The sequence below is a fragment of the Canis lupus genome, chromosome X (genome assembly GCF_003254725.2).
Source record: "Canis lupus dingo isolate Sandy chromosome X, ASM325472v2, whole genome shotgun sequence".
In the NCBI taxonomy this organism is placed as follows: domain Eukaryota; kingdom Metazoa; phylum Chordata; class Mammalia; order Carnivora; family Canidae; genus Canis; species Canis lupus.
This window is the reverse complement of record NC_064281.1, coordinates 9,090,921-9,113,760: the sequence shown is the minus strand read 5'-3', so window position 1 is coordinate 9,113,760 and position 22,840 is coordinate 9,090,921. Positions and strand designations below refer to the sequence as shown.

The following is a 22,840-nucleotide window of genomic DNA, read 5'->3' as shown; positions in this document are numbered from 1 at the left end:
AGCATCTAGAAGTTGTTCCGAGGCTTGGAAGGTGAGAAGGGTTTGGCTAGGCCAAGGAGGTGTTGGGGTGGAATATGCAGTGGGCATTTCAGGAAGGAGGGCTGGTCAAGGAAAGTCAAAGATGAGGATTCCATCAACAATGACCGGGCAGGGGGAGAGTGCTGCGAGGGGCAGAGGTGCAGCTGTTGGCCAGAAGAACATGCAACACTTGCTCCTAAATGCTGACTTTCAATATAGCACAATAGCAACAGCCGCCTGAACTCCCGGAAAGTTGCAGATGATCTATTATAGGAAGTTCCATGACTCACTGATAATAATGAGTATTCATATGAATAACGCACACTCAAATGGCAAAAAGAGCAAGCAAAGCCACAACCCTTAACTTAAATGCCACCTCCTTGATCTTTCTCCAAGCTTACTGTATGGGCTAAGACATTACCTCACTTTGCAAAATAGCCTGGTTCGAACTAAAATGGTTCCGATCTCACACGCCCTAAGAGGTTACAAAGTGGGAAGAGAGAATTCAGGAAAGACAATGTGAACTTGAAGTGCCACCAGGAATTTACAGTTGGTCAACCACTCGGTCATTGTAGACATTTCCATTGGCTTCCCCCAACCTATCTGTCCACTGCAAAGAAATGACAAAGTGTGGATAGATTTGAAGTGAGCATGAGTGACAATTTGGTTAACTGAAACAATGTAAAAACAGACCAGCTGTACTTTATCTGGAAGGAATCACGGAATCATGAGATGGTGGAGCAGGGAAGCCCTTGGATGTGAGTCAGTGTGACCTTCTCAGACAGGCGCGGAAATCCGAGCAGGTGTGGGAGTCACCTGTTCTAGCGCCAGGAACTAGATCTCAAATCTCGGTTCTCTTACTTCCTGCTGTCTCCTTGGTTTTCAAATCCACACATGCGCGTGTGGTTGCATCCCAGAGTGGGACTAAAGGTGACAGTCAATAGTAAACTAAGCTTTTATTATAAGTAGTTATATCCTGGATGGCACGATCTGTGGTCTCGGTTAGTTCTATTTGTCATCTTATCAGAATCTTGAATACTTATTTTTTCCTGCCTGAAATGCTTAGGCTATAGGGCTTAGGAGGAAAATGCTGGGACAGGAGACAGGAATGACTTTGGTCAGGAGATGCAGAGTGGCCACTAGCAGAGCCTCCAACTCCCTGGGGAAGAAACGAGAAGCGCAAACAGGCGGGAATCTCTGCCAATCCCTGCAAGGGGCACACAAGGTACCAAAGGCAAACGTTTGGGGGAAAATCTGAAGGAATTCGCCTTGGTATTTTTTAGCTCAACTGCCAATGTATGGAATTCACAAACAACAGCAAATCTCTAGAAATAGAAAGTCAATTAGTAGTTGCATGTGACTGAGGGTGGGAGGGGTATTCACTGTAAATGAGAACGAGGGATCTCATTGGGCTAAAGACAGTGCTCCCAGACTGGATCCTGGTGATGGCCCCATGCCTGAGTAAATTTTATACAGATCATTGAATTGTATGCTTAAGATGGGTGGATTTTAGGATACACAAATTATACTGTGATCAAGTTGTCAGAAAAAAAATCATGGCAACTGAAGGCAGTACGATTTTAATCACTCCGCATGCTCCTGACCAAGGCTGCCGACATCAAATTCTGACAGTTGTATTTCCTCTAAGAGCCACCTTCAAAAGGGGGAGGCTCCCTGAAATATCTACCAACTGATTTAGAAGGGGATATGAGAAAGCATCACGCTGGAACATCCTACAGTCAAACAGTCCCATTATATTTGTGATTCTTACGCTGGGAACCCTAGGAAAATCTTGAGTCTTGTGGGATTTCTAGATGTGAGTCCCATAGGACCGAAGAGCCGGTTTTCAGGATCTATAGAAACTGCATTACTTTCTTTTCTCTCCTCTGAATGGTTTTGCTATCACGGTGTATAAAATACAAATAATGAAGATTTCTAAACTCATATGGTGAATGCGATGCTGTTTTCCTCTGCCATTATTCGCGGGCACGGTTTCAGGGGACAGGGAAGAGGAGACCACAATCCTGGGCTCATACACCGGCACTTTTACTCACAGGACACTTACAGGGTAAGGCTGAATGACAGTGAGGAGTATCGATTCTTTGCAGCTTCTGAAAGAGAAGAAAAACAAACATATTTATGAAATGCACAGAGGCCGGTCTCTTGATAGTGACAGCGTGCTTTTGAAATGCGATGTGTGATGTGTTGGCGACTGTTTCCTGGGCTCTCAGGCAGAGTAAATCAAAAAGCTCAAAGATGGGCTTTCAGACCGCGGAGAAAACCAAAATCAAGTGTTCACCCAGTGTAACAAACAGCCTGATGGAAAGCTTCCCCTGCGGTTTGCGTTGGGCGCTATTACCTGTGATGCCAAACACCAGGGCTTTCGGAAAACACTCGCCCAGGGAAGGGGTGTCTCAGAGGCCTCGACTCCCTCCGTCTCGCACTTTCCGCGGCCCTCAACACTGATTCTCCCCTTTTGATTTTAATTTTCTAGAAAGGGAATCGATTTTTAAAAATTCACAACATCATTATCTGCTCGGGGTCATCAGCATCATGAAAGAAAACTGTCACTGTGGGGTTCTCGTGGGCAAACGGCACCCCCGCAACATCACTTCCCCGCGCCAGGTGGCTCATGGGGGTCCACAGTCGCAACGCCCAAGACGCTGGGCCGCTAAGCATCTCAGGTGGCTGCTCGCTGGGCAACGGTGTCCATGGTAGGGGACACCACGCAGGAGAAGCAGAACGAGGCAAGATCGTGGTCTATTTTTTTTTTTTTTAAGATCGTGGTTTATTTAATTTCCCCCAGATAACCCAATCCTGACAAATAACTCAACCCCTTGGGAAAATCATGCTGTGGTTATAGTGGTTTTCCTTCCTTCCTTCCCTTTTTATCCCAAGTAGGAGAAAGGTCAGTTGCCACTTTGTTGAGGAGACGCCGACTTTTTTCTCCTTTAGGTTTTAATTAATGGCCTCCTCTTGTGATTTACTCTGCAAAGGAATAAGGTGAAGGGAGTCTGCTGCACGGCCGCTCCCCGGAAGGAGCCACTGCAAATCGGCCTGCTAGCCATCATTGCACTGAGGCTGGGTCGGACCGGGTCGGACCGGGTCGGAACACTTGCCCTGGCAGCGCTCGGTGTGGACCGCGAGGTGCGGGAGGAGAGCAGTCAGCCGAGTGGGGAAGGGTGGGCTAGAACTCAAGAGCAACTGGAAGAAGTATCAGAACATTCCGGGTGATGGTAACTGTGGGGAGAGTAGCACGTGGGTGCCAGTGGCCTGGATGCTCCCACGGGGTCCCAGTTGCCAAGGGTGGGCGGAAAGCTCCACTAACAAGTAGGCAGCCCGCATTCTCATTAGATGGAGAAATGCAGCGACAGTATGACCAAACCAGAGTTAAGTGGATGAAATGAATGACCATGCACGGCTGCTGGGTGTATGGACCCGCGTAGCAGTTCAGGGGAGCAGTCTGGCACCACCAGGCAAAGACCTCAGTGTCACCTGTGCCACTGAGGCAGCCGTTCCCCTCTGGTTGACACCGCAAAGGCATCCTGTCTGGCTCCCAGGACCATGGAGGTGAAGTGCTGGAAACGAGCTGGGCGTCCAGCTACAGAAGAGTGGTTAAGGAGACGCATGCGTGCACGCCACGGAATGATGTGGCGAGACGAGGCAGGAGCCCAGTCTTGCCCGGGCACTCCTGGAGGGTGCTTTGCACGTGGGGGAAGAAACTGGACGAGGAACACAACATAATACCATTCCCAAGAGCTCAGAACGTATGTGCTCCAAAAAGCAGCACACACTGGGGAGAAGGCAATAAGAGAGCACAGAGACACGCCAAACAGGTTGGAGAGGATTTCTCTCGGGGACATGGGAGCGGGTGTGACTATAAATAAGTAAAATCAGTGGAGAAGAGCCTTACATGGGTCTATGATGACGATCGTTGATACCATGAACAGATGAGTTTGATGACCTCAACTCTCTGCACGTATGGTTTAATAATAATAATTAAAAAAAACCCTCACAATTTGGAAGAGGATGAAGAAATGTGGGGTAGACGTATGCTAGCAAACTCACCAACTGCTTAAGGGGAGGTGGCTCTTGGGGGCCTCTAAAGAAATCCCTCATTTGCTCACCAAGACGACGGAGGACCAGCCTCCCAACTCTCTGGGGCTGTTCAACTGCACCCAACTACCACTGGGGGCTGAACACAAGCCCCCAGCCCCCACTCTTTCCACACAGATCTCTGCGTAAGAGAAACACACACTCAGAAAGCGACACACACAGAAGCAAAGTACTGCTTCTTAGCTCTCACTCAAGTTCCCCTTGTTCACGGGAAACAAGGAAGGCCCAGCAGAGGAGAGATGTGATACAGCCCAGCTGATGGAAGCATTTGTGTGCATGTGGCAGCGGGGGTCCTTGCTAGTGGGCTAGTAGGGCTCTGGGGATTGTGCCCTGGGCACAGCTGATTGGGCCTAGGGGCTGAGTGAGCCAATTAGATTCCCCTCTGTAGGATCAACTAAGAAACAGTGTTGGGAGCCGAGTGCCAGTCATGACTGGGCAAGAGTAGAGGTGACAAAGGCCGGTAGTCCCCTGCGCAGTCCTGGCTCCCACCATTCTGTCAGAAAGAAAGAAATTGGTGGAAAAATCTCAATATAACTATGATCAGTTCTGGGAATGGGCTTTTACTTCTGTTTCCTTTCACCTACAAGTACTTAATTATCCCCTGCCAGACATGAAGAATTAACTCCATGGTGCTTTGCATCCCTTAGGATTCCTAATTCAATCCTACAAGGGGTAAAAAACAAAAACAAAAACAAACAAACAAAAAAAAACCCGAAACAACAACAATAACAACACCAGCAAAAAGGAAGCCCTATGTGTTCATAGGTCACAGGATGCCAAGACGGCTGAGGTAGCTCCAGCTGGGGCCTCAGGCCAAAAGATGCCAATCACCTTTGCGCGCCAAAGCTAGGTGCCGCAGGACTTTCAAAGGAAGTATGGAAAACCAGAGTTTGGGACCTCTAACCCCTTATGCACCTTGGAGCTGGACTCATTACTTAATTAAAAGCGACAAAAAAAAAAAAAAAAAAAAAAAAAAAGGCTACCGGGAGAGGCCGGTGGAAGCAACCTATGCCCAAATTACAGAGGCTATGTTTGCAAAATTGCTACCCTTCCACTGAGGCAGGCCCAGTGTGCCATTCCTAGGGCCAATATGTGGAAGACGTGGTAGAAACAGCACCCGGAGTCGCTTACTAATGGCATCTTGCTCAGCTGAGCTGCCCGAGGGGTGAGAGAGCCTTGGTAGAAAGAGGTAGAAGCTGAGGAGTATTGGACACAGCCAGCCTCTGCCTTCTCTCTGACTCAAGAGAGCTACAGCTGGAGCCACCCGACAGACATCTTCCAGGAATCCACCAACATGCCCACAAGGGAAAGAGTCAACTTTCTTTTTTTTTTTTAAGATTTTATTTATCTATTTGAGAGAGAGATGGTGAGCATGAGCAAGGGGAAGGGCAGAGGGAGAGGGACAAGCAGGCTCGATGCGAGGCTTGAACCCAGGACTCCGGGAACATGACCTGAGCTGAAGGCAGATGCCCAACCGACTGAGCCACCCAGGCGCCCAAGAGTCAACTTTCATTATCCTCCACAGATAGAGGAAACCAATGGCAGGTTACATTGGTGCCAATCAAGTGAGAACCCTTGTGGCTCTTTCCCTCACTGTCCTGGTCCCATTTCTATGCGGAAGGAGCTAAAGCTATAGAAGAAGGTTGGGGAATGCCTCTTAGCCCACCGCAGGCTTCCCAGGCAGGAAATAGGGGCGAGAGAGAGGCATTTTGTGCAGTTGGGAGTTTTGATTCTTATTGACAACTGAACATTTAAATCAGAGATTACAAGTTGTTGTGATTATAAGTGTACAAGTGACGGAGAATTTTCTGAAACCTGCCGGATATGCTGATGGGGCCTGCCTGAGGTTTCGTTGAGGGCTCAGGAAGAGCTGGCCCTGGTGGGCAGTCACGAACGGGCAGCGGGGAGAAGACAGAGGCTGTAGGATTCCACCCTCTGAGACCTGCTGGCTACATGCTTCTCCAACTTCTCTACTTCAACTGACTGGAAGAGATCGTATTCTTTGAGCCCGAACAACCCTTGACGGAGACAGTCAGTGCTCAGAGCTCTAAGAAATAAACAGTCAAGAGGAAAACACAAGAGTGAGGGGACACGAGGCGCTGGGGAAAATGCTCATGTCCTCCAGAGCGATGCCCAATGGCACCGTATTCGTCTGTTCACTTCTGGAAAGGGAAGCAGATATCCCAGCTCCGGTGTAGACTGTTTGAAGCAGAACAGTGCCTGGAGAAGGGCACAGGTTACGCATCTCAGATGCTAAACAAATAAGCCAAGAAACCGGATTAGCTTCCTATCACTGCTGTAATAAATTACCACGGACCTAGTGGCTAAAAACAACACAAATGTATTATCTTACAAAGATTGGAGGTCAAAAGTCTGAAGTGGGCCTCACTAGGCTAAAGTTAAGGTGACAGCAGGGCTGCACTCATTCTGGAAGCTTTTCCAGCTTCTAGAGCCTTCCTGTATTCCTTGGATCATGGCCTCTTTTCCATCTTCAAAACCAGCAGCGTAGCATCTTCAAATTTCTCCCTGGCTTTCCTGCCTTCCTCTTTCAATTATAAAGACCCTTCAGATTACATGGAGTCCCCCTGGAAAATCCAGGATAATCACCCCCTTCTTAATGGAATCACATCTACAGTCACAGGCTTTGGAGACTACGCTGTGGACATCTTTGGGGGTTGGAACATTATTCTCTCCTACCACAGATGCTAGCTTTATTAGTTATCTAGTGCTGCATAACAGACCATCACAAATTTAGTGGCTTCAAACAACACACATTTATTATCTCGTACTTTTTAGGAGGCGGAAATATGAGCATGGCTTAACTTGAGTATCTTTTTTTTTCTTTTTAAAAATGTATTTACTTGAGAGAGAGAGGGAGAGCACAGAGGAAGAGGCAGTAGCAGATGCCCTGCTGAGCAGGGAGCCCCACACAGGGCTCGATCCCAGGACCCCGGGATCATGATCTGAGCTGAAGGCAGATGCTTAACTGACTGAGCCACCCAGGTGCCCCTTAACTTGGCTGTCATTTAAAGATTTTTTTTAAAGATTTTATTTTTATTTATTCATGAGAGACACAGAGAGAGAGAGGCAGAGACATAGGCAGAGGGAGAAGCAGGCTCCCTGGGGGGGGGGCCCAATGCAGGACTTGATCCCAGGACCCTGGGATCATACGCTGAGCCAAAGGCAGGCACTCAACCACTGAGCCACCCAGGCGTCCCTAACTTGGCTCTCATTTAAAACTTCTCTCGGGCAGCCCCGGTGGCACAGTGGTTTGGCACCGCCTGCAGCCTGGGGTGTGATCCTGGGGACCCAGGATCGAGTCCCACATTGGGCTCCCTGCATGGAGCCTGCTTCTCCCTCTGCCTATGTCTCTGCCTCTCTCTCTGTGTGTCTATGAATAAATAAATAAAATCTTTAAAGAAAATAAATAAATAAAAAAAATAAAACTTCTCTCATGGGGATCCCTGTCTCTCATGAATAAATAAATAAATAATAAATAAATAAAAAATAAAATTTCTCTCATGAGACTGCCATCAGAGTGTTGCCCAGGGCTGAGATCTCATCTGAAATCTCGACTGGGAAGGATTCACTTCCAAACAAACCTCTGCAGCTTTTGGCAGGATTAAATTCCTTTTGACTTGTTGGACCAAGGACCTCAGTTCCTGGCTTGCAGTTGGCTACGGTTCACCCCTAGTTCCTTGCCACGTGGGCCTCCCCAACATGGCAACTTGCTTCATCAAAACCAGCAAAGGAGAGTTTGCTGGCAAGATGGAAGTTACAATTGTATATAAGATAATCACAGAAACGACATCCCATCACCCTTGCCCATATTCTGGTGGGGAGAAGCAAAGGTCCCACCCGTACTAAAAGAGAGTGGAATGCAAAAAACTATGAATATCCAGAAGCAAGGATTATTGGGGACCATGTGAGATTCTGTGTGCCCCACTAGCAGAAAGATTAATAACCAAGTGAACGCTAAGTATCTTAAAAGTGGTCTCCACCCATGAATTCACCTCAGGCGAGATTATTTATGCATGGTAAGGAACATCCGCATAAAGAATTGTTCAGCACACCCTGTTAATTTAAAAATGGAAAAAATTTTCAAAATATGTCTATTATGTTTATGGCATTTAAAGTTCTTGTGCCTATAGTAAATTCTCTACAAAGTGCCTGAAACACAACCTAGCTTGGTTTTAACTTTACCAATTAATGAATAGATGACGTTATTTGAATTGAAGTAAAATACTCCAGTATGTTATTTATCATCCAGGCTGGAGAGGTGCTTTTCTTCTGTTTCTCTCACCTATAATTCTTTCATTATAACCTGCCAGACAAGAAGAATGAACTTCATAATGTTTTGGATCTCTTAGAATTCCGAACCCTAAGATCCTGGGGATCCTAGGGAAAAAAGATCAAAGCCATTTTAAAATCGTTTCCACAGGAAGATTAGAACAGAGAATGGAAGATACCACATTCCAGGAAGCACATAACGAACTTTTATGAAGGTCTGAAACAGCTGGGGATGTTAAAAAATACAGTTGGGGCATGTGTAGAGAAGTATTCTAATAAATTCCAAGTACATCTTCTACTTTTGACGAATAGTTTCAAAGCGCAGTACCAATAGTTTTGAAATAGTTGAGCTTGTTAAAAACATCATTTAAATCCCCGAATCACAGTGCTGACATGCAGAGGGAAAATAGAGTCTGACCTCCCCTAAACTTCTCCTATCAAATTTGCCTTCAATTCTTCAACAAAAGTCTCTTTTTATCCCTTTTTGATGGAATCCCTTGCAGCATGCTTGGGACATCGGGCATCAGTGGTTGCAGGTCGTGCTTTGCCAACACATCCCATTTGTAAAATTCATTGGCTGTGATTTTGTTGCAGCAGAAGCAAAGTGATGTGAGGAAAAGCTAGGATTCTAATGAGGCTTTCGGTGTTAAATCTCTTGCAACAATGCAGCTAAAGCTGGTGTGGTCTTTTTCTTAGAGCGGCATAGCTTGGCATCTTTCCCAAACTGCCTTTCTCACTCTATATTTACACGAATTTAATATTGCAGTAGGTAATCATATTGGCGTGCAGAATGTTTCCTCCTATGCCACCTAAATAGATCCCTTGATCAACTCTGAAATCGATAGGGATGTAACAGAGCTGTGAAGAGCATGGAGATCTCAGAAATCGGGAAAATCAAACAAAACCAAGCCCAAAGAACTAAAATATATAGGAAGATATTTTATGTCAAAACTCAAGACTCTTGCTTTACAAAACAAGTCCAAACAAGTTAACTGGAAGGTTCTAAACTTCAAAAACGAAGTAAGGAACCAATCCATGAAGGCTGGAAGGTGATGCTCCCGGAAAAGCAAAATAAGGAGGTAACTGAGGGCCACATCTGAAAGGATTTTGTAAACTGCAAAATGACATCCTCGCATAACTCGAGAGACTGATGTGCATTAATTTTATTTGGAAAGAAAGGTGCTAAGGCACAGAGAGAGAAAGGGCACTGGAACCTTCACTTCTCAGGTAAATGCACATACACGTAAGATTCTTCTTGCACTTCAGAGAGATTAGCAAAATATTCTGTTCTGCAAGCTCCTTAGACTCTCAGCTGGTGGACGGCCACGGATGATGGAAATCAGAAATGATTATAACAGCATTTCTCCAGCGACTTTGCTCAGAAGAGGCTTTCTGCAATCCTAGGGTATCGGTATCCCAGTGGTTTTCTTTCCATTTTTTTTTTCTATCCGAACCAGGAGATGTGAAAAGAACATTAAGATTTTTATGATCTGATAACCAGCCATAACATAGTCCGCCCAGTCAATCACTGGCCAAGCTGGAGGAAATGATGCGCCCTTCACTTCTAGAAAAGTTGCCACAGGACTACTTAGATTGGCGGCTTAATGCTTCGTCTAGTTGACCTTTCCAACACTCTGAGAGACACTAATTATCCGTTCTATCGATTCCGAACATGTACTCAAGCCATTAGCTGAAAGGGAATGAAAACAGCTAGCAAATGACTAAGCATTCAAACCAGATCAACACATTAAGGCTAAGTGTGATCCGTCATGGACTTTGGGAAACATTAACGCTCTAGACATTGGTGCGGAACCGAGCCTTTCCTTTGATAACTGCAAAGAATGGGATTATGTGGCATTTCTCAGTCAACGTTCAGGGAATGCTGATGAAGACAATGCACATAATGAAGCCAGCAGAGTCATCAGGGCAACAAAGACAAGAGCTGGTTTAAGGGTTTACTTGTCCAGGAGCACTGGCTTGGCTTCTCCCAATTCTACAATGTCCCTCTCAGTACCATTTTACCCTTGAGAGGGGGGTTAGACAGCTGAGCAAGGAAACTCCACCACCTTGGTAGCCAATGGGGAAAATGAAGAGACTTTAAGAAAAGATCCTTATAAAGTGATAGGTTGAAGACTTCACCCTGAAAAAGTGGATGACTGAACTGTTCATCTTTTCCCATCTGTGATGCAGGGGCCCCGGAGATGGACCTCAACGAACCACAGCTTTTCGAAGACCCTGTGTAGTGTCCTTCCCTCGAATCTGGGCTGGTCTGTGACTTGCTTTTGACAAAGACAAAGTGTGGAAGTGGCCCTGCATGACTCCCAGGCCTTGGTTAGAAGAATCCTAGAAGCCTCGCAGAGACCCCTTCTGGGGATCTTGAAGTCCTCACTGAGATAAGCCAGCTACCAGGTGAGAAGGCCAGCAACCCTGTGACCACCATGTTGTGAGGAGGCTGGCCAGGTGGAGAAGCATGGGGGGTGGTGGGTGCGGCAAGGGGGGGCTTGCCTGGCACCTGGCTGGTGGCACCTGTGTCAGCTGCCCGAGTCCAGGCAACAACCAGGAAGGGAGGAGCCACCTGGGATGTCCGGCCCAAACAAGCCTGTGTGTGGCTGCAGCTCTAGCTGGCTCCTAACAGCCACATGAGAGATACTAGTGAGAACTACGTGGATGAGTCCAGTCAACCCGCAGAGTCATGGCACATGAGAAGTTATTTTATCAAGCCATTACATTTATTGGACAGCAAAAGAAAACAGAATACCATCTGTCCATAAAGACATTGAAAACTATGTTTTGGGACGCTTGGGTGGCTCAGCGGTTGAGCCTCAGCCTTCGGCTTGGGGTCCTGATCCCGGGGTCCTGGGATCAAGTCCTGCATTGGGCTCCCTGCATGGAGCCTACTTCCCCCTCTGCCTTTGTCTCTGCCTCTCTGTGTGTGTGTCTCATGAATAAATAAATAAAATCTAAAAAAAAAAAAAAAGGAAACTGTTTTTAAGAGCACCTGGGTGGCTCAGTAGGTTAGGCATCTGACTCTAGGTTTTAGCTCAGGTCGTGATCTGAGGGTTATGAGATCGAGCCCCATGTTGGGCTCTGCACTCAGCTGGGACTCTGCTTGGAATTCTCTCCCCCTCTCCCTCTGACCCTCCCTGCCACTGACACACACTTTCTCACTCTCAATAAATGAATAAATAAAAAAACTTTAGAAAAAGACTAAGTTTTTAAAAAACAGTCCTCCAAGAGGTCAAATGATTTTGAAATTGAACATGGCTCCCCAGAATACTGACACGGACTCACATTTAAAAACAAAATGTGGGTGCCTGGGTGGCTCACTGGGGCCCTGGGATCGAGTCTTGCATTGGGCTCCTTGTGGGGAGCCTGCTTCTCCCTCTGCCTGTGTCTCTGTCTCTGCCTCTTTCTCTGTGTCTCTCATGAATAAATAAAATCTTAAATATATATATATTAAATCTTAAATTTATATATATTATATATTAAATCTTAAATATATATTATATATTAAATCTTAAATATATATATTATATATTAAATCATATATATATATATATACATCCATCATACAAACTGAGGCGGAATCGTGGACAAGGATGCTAATGCTCTAACTGGTGGAAGTGAAGAGAGCACAACTGCCACAATTACACACTTTGGAGACTGAGGTGGAGGAGAAAGAACTAATAATAAACTTATGAGAGAAAAAGACCCATCAGAGTCTTGGACTAAAAGTGCTCTACTACAAAGGAGAATTTGGAGGGCACAATCAGCTGCATATTGTCGGGTATATATTTGAACTTTGCAGAGCACGGATTAAAGTACATTGTAATTTTAGCTTTCGAATTGAATACTTATATACAACCGAGGCCTATAAATACAAACCCTACGGAGAAGCCAGATTTTTTTTGCAAAATCTAATTCACATTTTAATGAGTGTATTTAAGGCTTAGGCTGGGCTTTTCTTTGTGAAGAATATTAGGTCATTAGGTTAAAATCCACATAAATGATGCAGTGGTTATCAAAATTAACATTTAAATGAAATCGGCTCATTTCAAGCACTTTATTTTATTGTCCTTTTTAAACCTTTGCAGTGAAATTTCAGGTTAGGCACTTGGAAACTGCTGTCAAGAGAGTTTTATTTGCATGTAGTGTTTGTTTTTGGTTTGACCTAAATTTTTTGTCTGTTTAATTCATTTTCAGCTGAATGAATGCTGTCTTTCGCCTTTGAACTACTTACCTTTAACTAATGGATGAAACCGGTACTTACATTTAAGATTCATAAAGGACAGCAGGAGTTCTTTGAGATAAAAATTAAATTGTTTTACACACACGTATGATACTAAATAGCTCTCACCTCATTCACCTCTTTGATGAGTATTTACTGAGTATCTCGGAGTGCCAGGCATTTGAGATACATCAGTGATTCTCACTGGGGAACGATTTTGCCCCACAGAGGGCATTTGGCAATGACTGGAGACATTTATGGTTATCACAACAATGGGCTGCTACTGGCATCTAGGAGGTGGAAGATAGGGCCACTGCTAAATGTCCTACGGTGCAGAGCACAGCCCCCTAAGTCAAAGAATTTTCAGCCAAAAATGTCAGTAGTGCCCAGATTGAGGCACCCTGGGCTACATCAGACATTCCTCTCTGGAATAATCACTATCCTGACTGTCGTCGTCGTCGTCTTCTTCTTCTTCTTCTTCTTCTTCTTCTTCTTCTTCTTCTTCTTCTTCTTCTTCTTCTTCCTCTTCTTCGTTTAAAGAAAGAGAGAAGGTGGAGCAGGGAGGAGCAGAGGGAGAGGGAGAGAGAGAGAGAATCTTAAACAGGCTGCATGCCCAGCACAGAGCCGGATTTGGGGCTGGATCTCTGAGATCACGACCTGAGTCGAAACCAAGTCTCATGCCCCCATTCACTATCCTGATTTTTTTTAAAGATTTTATTTATTTATTCATGAGAGACACAGAGAGAGGCAGAGATACAGGCAGAGGGAGAAGCGGTGAGGGACTGGATCCCAGGACCCTGGGATCACGCCCTGAGCCAAAGGCAGATGCTTGACCACTGAGCCACCCAGGCGCCCCTCACTATCCTGATTACCTTATTTCTTTTTTTTGTTTTTTAGGTTTTATTTATTTATTCATGAGAGACAGTGAGAGAGAGAGAGAGAGAGAGAGAGAGGCAGAGACACAGGCAGAGGGAGAAGCAGGCTCCCTGCGGGGGGCCCGATGTGGGACTGGATCCCAGGACCCTGGGATCACGCCCTGAGCTGAAGGCAGACGCTCAACCAGGTGCCCCTCACTATCCTGATTTCTAAGACCACAAAACATTTTACGAACTGATGGACATGTCGCTGGTTTTCACACTGGAGCTGTAAAGACAGTATTGCTATTATTATTCTTGTAGATGTCTTTTGGTGAATATACGTACGCACTTCTGTTTGGTACACACCTAGGAGTGGGAATGATATAGGTCATGCACGTGCCCAGCTGAAGACTGTTTTATTTGGCTACGCCATTCCTTTGTAGTTCTGTGACATGGATATCTCTTTACTCTGATGAACTCTACTAGCCTTTCTTGACCTGATTCTTGTATTCTTGCTGAGTTCCAAGAACATCCTAAAGTTACTTACACGTAGTTAAAGCTCCGTCATCTTAGAGAGTTGCAAAAAGGGGTAAGTGTACAACATTCAACTCCCCCAAACTAAATAGTATACATTTTATCAAAATTATTGGGAATCCCAGTTTTCAAACTGTGCTCCATGCAACCCTTCTGAGACAGAGACAAAGGCTGGTAGAAAGAGACCTGGACGTGCTGTGCATTTTCTTATTTTTTAAGAGGATTTTTTAAAAAACCATTTTATTCATTTATTTGAGAGAATTATTGAGAGAATACACAAGCAGAGGGAGGGGAAGATGGAGAGGGAGAAGCAGACTCCCCAATGAGCAGGGAGCCTGACGTGGGACTCAATCCCAGGACCCGGGATGATGACCTGAGCCGAAGGAAGACCCTTTACCAACTGAGCCACCCAGGTGCCCCTAAAATGGCAAATTTAATGCTATACAATGTCACCAGTGTAATAAAAAAGAAAATCCTTGTTGTTACAAGCCGCTGAGACCTTGTGGTTATTTGTTATGAAGCAATACGGCCCCTAATCTAAGGGTAGAGCAGATATTCTATAAAGAGAAGAAGGAGAATTTGCTGTAACGCTAAATATGAGTAAGAGGAGAAGAAAGAGGGGGAAATGTCAGATCCAACATCTGGTCTGCTGAATAAAATCTCTCCACGTTAAAAATAAATTAGGTAGCGGGCCAAGGGAGGAACTGATGGTTGGGGCCATTAAAAGGGACCATTTGGAAGTGGTTTGTGCCATTTCAGGGTCATTCCCACGGAGGCACTGCTGTTGTGGAGCATCCGAGATGACTAGAAAAATTCAGGGAGCTGGAAACATTAAAAAAATTGAAGCCAATAAAAATTTGGAGCCTGAAAGACTGGAAGAGATCAGAAGGAGACAGGTAGTGTCATCTGCCAAGTTGAAGCTGTTAGAAAGAATAGTTCATATCCCCCAGTCGATTCTTAAAAAAAAAAAAAAATCACATTGTTATGCAATTCAAATCAATTTGCCTTGACAGTCGCTTCCCATTTCTCTCTTTAGTTCAGAGGAATTTTATGTTTGATCCTGCCCTCTTTCAGGGCTCACTTCACCTTCTGTTCACCAGTCCTGCAGCGCGCACACAATACAGGGATTTAATATATTTTTAAACGATAAAATTAAACAGAAGGCCAGAGACCGTAATGGAATACGTGGCACAATGGCAAATGGGAGGTGGCAGTTGAAGCCTTTTTTAATACGTAAGCGGAGGGGCGAATATTGTTCAAGAAATGAGGTGTTGTTGGCCAAAAGTCTCAGCGGCAAGCAATGTGCCCACAAAATGGAAATAATAACAGTAATAGTAATAACAGGGCTGTTCGGGGATTGTTGTGAGGAGGACAAATTATAGATGGCTGAATTGCTTTTAGTATCTTGGCAGAAAGGTATTATGTAAATTCCAGTTCTTTTTCTTTTCATTATTTTTCCTTGAAGACTGCCAAAGAAAAAAAGAAAAAAGATCCTAGTGGGTGGATGAGAATGGGGATTGAGGGAGGAAAGGGGAGAGAAAATAATTCAGAGAAGCGAGCGATAGAGAGAAGCACTTCTTGGCCATAGCATTTGCTTTAATAAACTTTGTGTACTTAGCCACAGGGCTACGGAGGGCACAGAGTGTCTGGGAGATTCCCAACCCCAACCTGCTCTTGCCCAGGAAATATTTAGACTTTATGCCCATTTTGCTAAGAGAATCCTCTCCGTCTTGTTGACACAGCTATTGCCTTCACTTCCAACACCGTGCTTCTGGGTTTTAGCATCCATCAAGAGCATCTCCCATAGCCAACTAGAGGTGCCTGGCCCCAAGGGTAGATGCTGTGACCCCGGGCTCTGGGACAGGGCTGTGCAAAGGCCCGTAGGTGCACCTCTTGTTTCTAATGGACCATTTCAGAAGGAGGGGCTGAAGGTTGGCGTGTTGCAATGTGCAGTGAGAGAAATGGAATTCCGAGCTTGGGCTAGAATGGATAGAGTGGATGTTGCCAGGTGAGACGATAATGAGGTGCTTAAGGCTTTCAGACAGGCAACACAGGGATTGGCCTTTGAGTTCATTCAGTTCATCAGCATATTTGGAAAAAATGGCTTTTTAAAAAAATATATATATTTTTTATCAAGAAGTGGAATGCTTCCTGTCTCCATTCTCTCTGGTCTATTTGGAAGCAATTTTAACCATCTTCTTGAGCTATTATGTTGATTGTACCACTTCCCTTCACAAAATACTATAATGATTTCCAACTGCATCTTATCTCGAGTAGGATTCTTAATCTTTTCCTCCCAGTAGAGGACACCCTTAGTAGCTCTCCATTTATCTTTACTTACATTCAACTTTAAAAACCACTGGAATTCATTGAGCAAATGTTTGACAAGCCCCTACTCTGCAACAAAGACTCTTCTAGACTATACCGACATATCAGTGAACAAAACACAAAATAATCCCTGCCCACCTGCGGTTCCCATTCTATGGGATCACCTGGGGCCTGGGCATTGAGCACAGGATGCCTGAGCCGGCTGGCAGTGGGCAGAGGGCAGAGCCCCTTATACCTCTGGCCATTTGTGTTCTTATCCTGACGATGCAGAAACCGGATGGAATCTCCAAATACAAGGGTTTCTCCTAGAGACCCTGGGCCACTTACTATTTCCATCACCTACATCAACCAATCTGCCTTGTTCAATGTCATTTACCTAAAACTCCCCATAACCTTTTCTTTCATAACAAATGACACTCCATCCTCTTTCTTCAGACCACTCTCCAAGAATCACTCCCTTCAAGTCTTCCCAGATTACCCCAACTGCCTTCAAACCTATTGGTGTCTATGGCAACCTTTCAACATTTAGAGACAACTCTGCAGGGGCGAGTGGGAGGAAAGATGGACTCTCCTTAACGAAAAGAGGGAACAAATTGGGGAAAGAGAGAAATGGGTTGCTTGGCGACCTGCAGTCACACAGCCCAGACCGGTTTTATCAGAAGGCTACTGCACACAAGCTTTCAGTGTGCATAGGAATGAGGGATGGTCAGGATCTACGTGGGGCCAACTGGCAACTTTGTTCTGAAACAAAGTACTGGGACAGCTGAGCATTTATTTCATGCCTACTGTATGCGAGGGACTATGTAAAGCATTTTGTACCCAATATTTCTCACGTACTCCTTTTTTTTGGGGGGGATGCACTTAAAAAGAGATTTTATTTATTCATGAGAGACACACATAGAGAAGCAGAGACACAGGCAGAGGGAGAAGCAGGCTCCTCAAGGGGAACCCGATGTGGGACTCGATCTTGGGACTCTGGGATCATGCCCTGAGCTGAAGGCAGATGCTCAACCACTGAGCCACCCAGGCGTCCCTCACGTATTCCTTTCAAGTAAATTAGGAATTAAGTGTTATTATTTCCCATTTAGAGACAAAGATACAGAGGCTCTGAAGATGCAAATGCTTTAAGCCCAGGTGCCAGAAGTAAAAACAACAAAATTGAAAAAACCCCCTCATTTACCAAAGCTTATTCAGTCCTGTTGTCCTGCTGCAGGAAGGTCCTTGCTACAGACTCAGTTGCAAGCTCATCCCTGGGGTAGAACCTAGGTCACGAGTAGTAGGACTAAGTAGGACAAGGTATGAGAGAGGTACTGCACACTACCCTGACCCATATGTCTTTGTAAGTGGTGGGGCCTGCTGTCGTCATTGCAACCATTATTGTCTTTATTACCATTAATGCCTGTCCCTAGAGCCCAGAGGAAGAGCATTCTAGAAGATCCAGAGGAGAGGGTAGCTCAGTGATGGAGCTGCTCATTTCACTGCAATGTAAAGAATCGCTCTTCCCCCACCAGGCACGCTGCCCACTCTTAGAGCTTCTGTGTCAGCTCACCATCCCTGAGGTTCTGAGGATAACTCAGACAGGAGGTGACAAGATGCTCTAGACTGTTCTCACCGGCGACTTGGAGAAGGCCTGGGAGTGTGCTGGTTTACAAGGTAGGTTACTAAGGCAGGAACTGGACACTTGCCTGGGTCGGCAGCCTCCTAGGATGGGACTTAGTCTCCTGGGCATGACAAGCACTTTCTCAGGCCTCGACCAGCCACAGAACACTGGGTCTTGCCCGGGGCATGTGTCCCAGCCCGTGTGGCCCATGTAGGAGATGATAAAGGGAACACTGCAAAGCAGCCAAGTTCAAGACATCACAGGCACGTTGCCTTCCATTCATTATTCATCACTGACTGCACCAGGCTGGGCTGAGGCTGTCTAATCCTCATTATCTCATATCTTTAAAATAACTCAGCAAGGTGTTTTTCATGATCTCTGCCTCCACATCAGAAAACAGGTTCCCTTCAGAGGCTAAGCATCTTGTCCAAGACCACACTGCTCATTCAAGGTGGAGCCAGGAACCCAACCCAGGCCTCATGCCTCAGTGTCCTTTCCCTCTGTCCATGGTAGCCACTAGGGTGTTCAGAGGGCCTACATTCCAAAGTTTTACTGCTGACACGTGCCTAATACAGATACACGCTGTGTTTATCTTACAGGCCCCAAAACATGCTCCTATATTGTTTCTTTATATCTCTACGATGCTAGTGACAAGTATGGAGCTCTCCATTTGGTAGTTGACTAAACTGTGGTACAGAAAGGCTCACCAGATCTGTGCACTTGACCCAGCGGGGTGGAGTTTGGCAGCTATAAAGCAGAGCTACTGCAGAAGTGTTGGAAGCATAGAATGGGGAAAAAACCAACTATTCTTGTGGGAGCTAGGGAGATGCTCAGTGGAGAACCACAGAGAAGGAAGCTTTTGAGCTGTATCTTGATGGATGGGTAAGAGCTTGACAAGAAAAGTAGTTTCTAGGAACATTGAAGGTGAACACAATTCCTTTTTTTTTTTTTCTTTTGAGAGAGAGAGAGAGAGAGAGAGCAAGCAGGCATAAGCAGGGAGTGGAGGGACAGAGGGAGAATCTTAAACAGGCTCCACGCTCACGACCCTGAGATCACGGCCTGAGCTGAAATCAAGAGTCGGACACTCAACCACTGAGCCACCCAGGTGCCCCAGCTTTTATGTTTTTAAAGTTTTTATCTAAATTCCAGTTGGTTAACATAGACAATCAGCTTTATTTCTTGAAAGGTTCGCTCAGCCCACAGCGCAGGCAAATGTCAGGGGCGAGGGGAGAAAGTGACTCAGTGATGAAGCTCTTGCCATATTCCAGGTCAGGGGAAATGATGACTTAAACTAAAGATGCAGAAAGGGTGACAAGGAAGGGAGATATAAGGACGCTTTAGAGGGAACCTGTGTCCGGAGGCCTCACAATCTGAATGGTGTCCAAGGACGAAAAGGTGAGAGGCACAGATGGAGCTGGTGAAATGGAACCTGTCTATAAAGTCATTTGGGTGCCAGAAGTAGTAGCTGGGCTCTCAGTTGTTCCGAGGGGCTAATGATCATAGCCACTAACTCCCAATCTACGCGTACTGGAGCCGGGATGACGTGGAGCTCTATGGGGATTGAATTTGCTTGAATATGAACAAGGCCATGGTACTCTCTGAACTCCTGCCCAGTTGGTAACTTTGATACGCACGCCAGTGAAGAGGCGGCACATGCTAAGTAGAGAAATACTATTTTTAATGTTGACAAGGAAGAGAGGTGATGCCGATGGAGAGGCTGTAATTCGAAGATGGCACACACACAGAGTGCCTGTAAACAGCTGCAAGACAGACTGTACCTTCCCGCTAGGAGAAAATAAATCAGATTAAGGAAGCACAGGTACGAAGCTCAAACAGCTATCCTAAAACAACACCCCAGATCTCAGAAAACCTAGCAATGCCCTAATCCCCTCTAAAAGTTGACAGATTTTTCAGCCAACCATGATATTTCACTGATGGAAAAAGGTTGTGGGATTTATACTAAATTTCTGAAGTGTGCCTGCCACGTCCGAATTTAGCCTCAACCGAAGAAAACTATTTATAAAATAATCCATGGCGAGGCAGAGAGAAATCTTGTTTTCCTGTCTATTGGGAAATAACTGCTTTGAACATGAGCTTGGACTGCACTAACCTTGCAACTGAATTCTGAGACCTTTCTGCTTTGTATGAATAGGGTTTATAGACTATGTTTGGGCTGACGATATGAAAAAAGAAAGTGTTTCACTCTCAAAAGCTATGTAATTACTACATGAAGAATCATATGAAGATTATTTTTCAAAAGCAGATATCCACTGGGGTTAAAAACAAACAGCAAACAAACATAAATAATGAAATAGCTTCTTTCCTATAGAACCTAAGAGCATGGCGTAGGATCATTTCCCCGTATATAACCCCATTATAATAAGAGATTAGAGTTTTAGCACAACAGCCACCCTTTTCTACTTTCAAGGCCATTAAGAACCGAGGGTGTGGCTGGTGATTTCTATTTGGAATCATCCTGGATTTTTCACTCCTGCCACCAAATGGAAGCATGTCCATAACCAGAGACAATGCAAAAAGATGTAAGTCAAAATGTATATAACAATCTTAAAAATATGAACAAATTTGTATCTCTTACACTATTTTTTTCTCTTGAGTTTCATGAATGTCCAAGGAGGCTCAATATTCAACTAGGTAAAATAGAAAAAAAAAAAAGTCCTGTAGGGTGGTGAGGAGATTTAAGAAAAGGCAAATATAAAAACTGAGTTAAAGAGCAAGTTTTCAGAATTACCCGATACATAATACAAAGTAACACGCGTAGAAAAACAGTATGAAATAAAATACAACAAGGCCTAAATGAATCATAACATGTTGGAAACAATGGTAAGGGATTAGTAGGAAATATAAAACAGGTAGGAAACTATTGCCATGTGGATATTACTTTCAGAAGATGGTGAAGTCTTATTTTTCATATTTGACGAGCAGTTGCAACATTAAAAATACCAGGAGACACGATTATCCAAACATACATTAGGAGCTCTTTTAAAACATGCATTTTCTTGGCCCAAATGAGACATTAACGGCTCCTTTGAAACTCATGTAATGTATCATATAAATAGGTCTTGAAACATATGCCCTATGAAACTCTTAGGGGGGAAGTCTGAACAGAACAGGTGAAGTAGTCCATTTGCATAGTCAATAAGTCACTCTTCACATGCAGTTTCTCCAGGTAGAGAAACGGCTGTTCATTTAAAGAAGGGGAAACAAAAGTCCTCCCTATGGATCCCAGAAAGTAATTACGTGTGAGTGGTACTCTGAGCTTGAGCCTGAAATGTGGCTAGCGGGGTCATCCTTCAGCTTGCAAGCTGTGCCAGGTTCTGACCTGGGCCGGGTCTGCTTAAGAGGACAGGGGTGGAGGTACCGTGGAGCTTAAAATTCCCTTCCACCTGAGGGGAGCAGTGAGGCCCCGAAGTTAAACCCCTTACTGGCCTCCCAGCTGCCTGTGGGAAGATGGACACATGTGGGAGGTCTCGCTCAGGAGCTGCTCCTGGCCGGTCTCTGGCTAAGCACAATTCGATAATCTCCTGATTTCAAATCAGGACCTGAGAGATGTTAGTGAGTGGGTCTCCCACGGCTGTCGGAGACCGATGTCATGGTGACCAGGACCCGACAACTATTCTGAATCCTATCCCGTATGTCCTCAAAGATGCTCCCTGCATAATGTATGTGGGTACTACATAATTCATAACCGAAATATTTTAATCAATGGTCTGAAATGTTTTTTTTTTTAAAGATGAAGCTTAGGATTAGCTCACGCTTATGCATAATATAAATTATACATAAACTCTGTCAAGTATAAAGACAAGGCCACACAATTAGAGGCATATCTGCCTAAACCGGATCGCTCTGACCATTTCTTGGGGGCCCCGATTATATAATTGCTCCAAAGATCAGCAGAAAAAAAGATTTATTGTCCGTGATCTTAGGTCAAAGGCGCTCATTCAACAGAGTTAAACTCACGTGCTGATTCCTACGGAAGGCCACGTCGTTTATCTGAAACCCATGAGGAGCTGGTCTCCAAGGCAGGCTTTGTGACCCAAGGACACAGAACTCTGAGCAACAAACTTATTTACTTGCCCAAATTACTTCTGCCAATTCCCATTGGCTTATCCCCTTGCCTGGCACCACCATTCACCTACAGCTCCAGCTAGAAATTCGGGAGGTACCCTCCATCCTTTCTTGTCTCGCAATCTCCGCATCAAATACACCACCCAGTCCTATACCAATCCTTCCTCTACGACACCGCTTTTATACTCCCGAGGACTCCTCTGGGCCAGTTCTCTAGCTGTTATTTCTCACCATTCTCCACACAGGACAGCTGGAGTGAAATTGTAAAAATGCAAGCTGGATTATTCTCCTCTACTGCTGAAAACCCTCCAGTGGGTCCTTCTCTCTCTCTTAGAATAAAATCCAGACTTTGTTTTTTTTCACAGTCTAGATCAAAGGTCAGCATACCTTTTGTGTAAAGAGCCAGACAGTAAATATTGTAGGCTTTGTGGGCCACATGGTCCCTTGTCACCACCCCGGTCTAGAGTCAGAGCACAGAAGTAGCCACAGATACTACGCAAATGCGTGGTCGTGGCTATTTCCAATAAAATCTGATTTACAAAAACAAGCAAAGGGCCAGATTTGGCTCTTGGGCCACAATTAACTAACCCCTACTCTAGAAGGCCCTCTATTACTCAGTTCCTTTTTTTCTCTCTCTCTCTAGTATTTTCATACCATGTTTCAAATAGGACAACTACACTGTCCTATTTTTCTCCCCAAACACTGTAAGCTTTCTTCCTCCCTCCACTCTGCCTGGTTGGCTTTTCTCATCCTCTTAGGAACAACTCGGATGTCACCTCCTCC

The 22,840-nt window shown here is 45.0% G+C and overlaps 1 protein-coding gene across 3 annotated transcripts in view; it reads right to left on the bottom strand.

Moving 5' to 3' along the window:
• The window catches only part of FRMPD4 (FERM and PDZ domain containing 4), a 566,595-nt gene that overhangs the window by 44,309 nt on the left and 499,446 nt on the right, over positions 1-22,840 (bottom strand). For all 3 annotated transcript variants that reach the window (XM_025436476.3, XM_025436486.3, XM_025436469.3), the window contains exon 5: positions 2,084-2,129. In XM_025436476.3, coding sequence (XP_025292261.1) covers positions 2,084-2,129 — 46 coding nt within the window. The remainder of the gene's footprint in view (positions 1-2,083; positions 2,130-22,840) is intronic.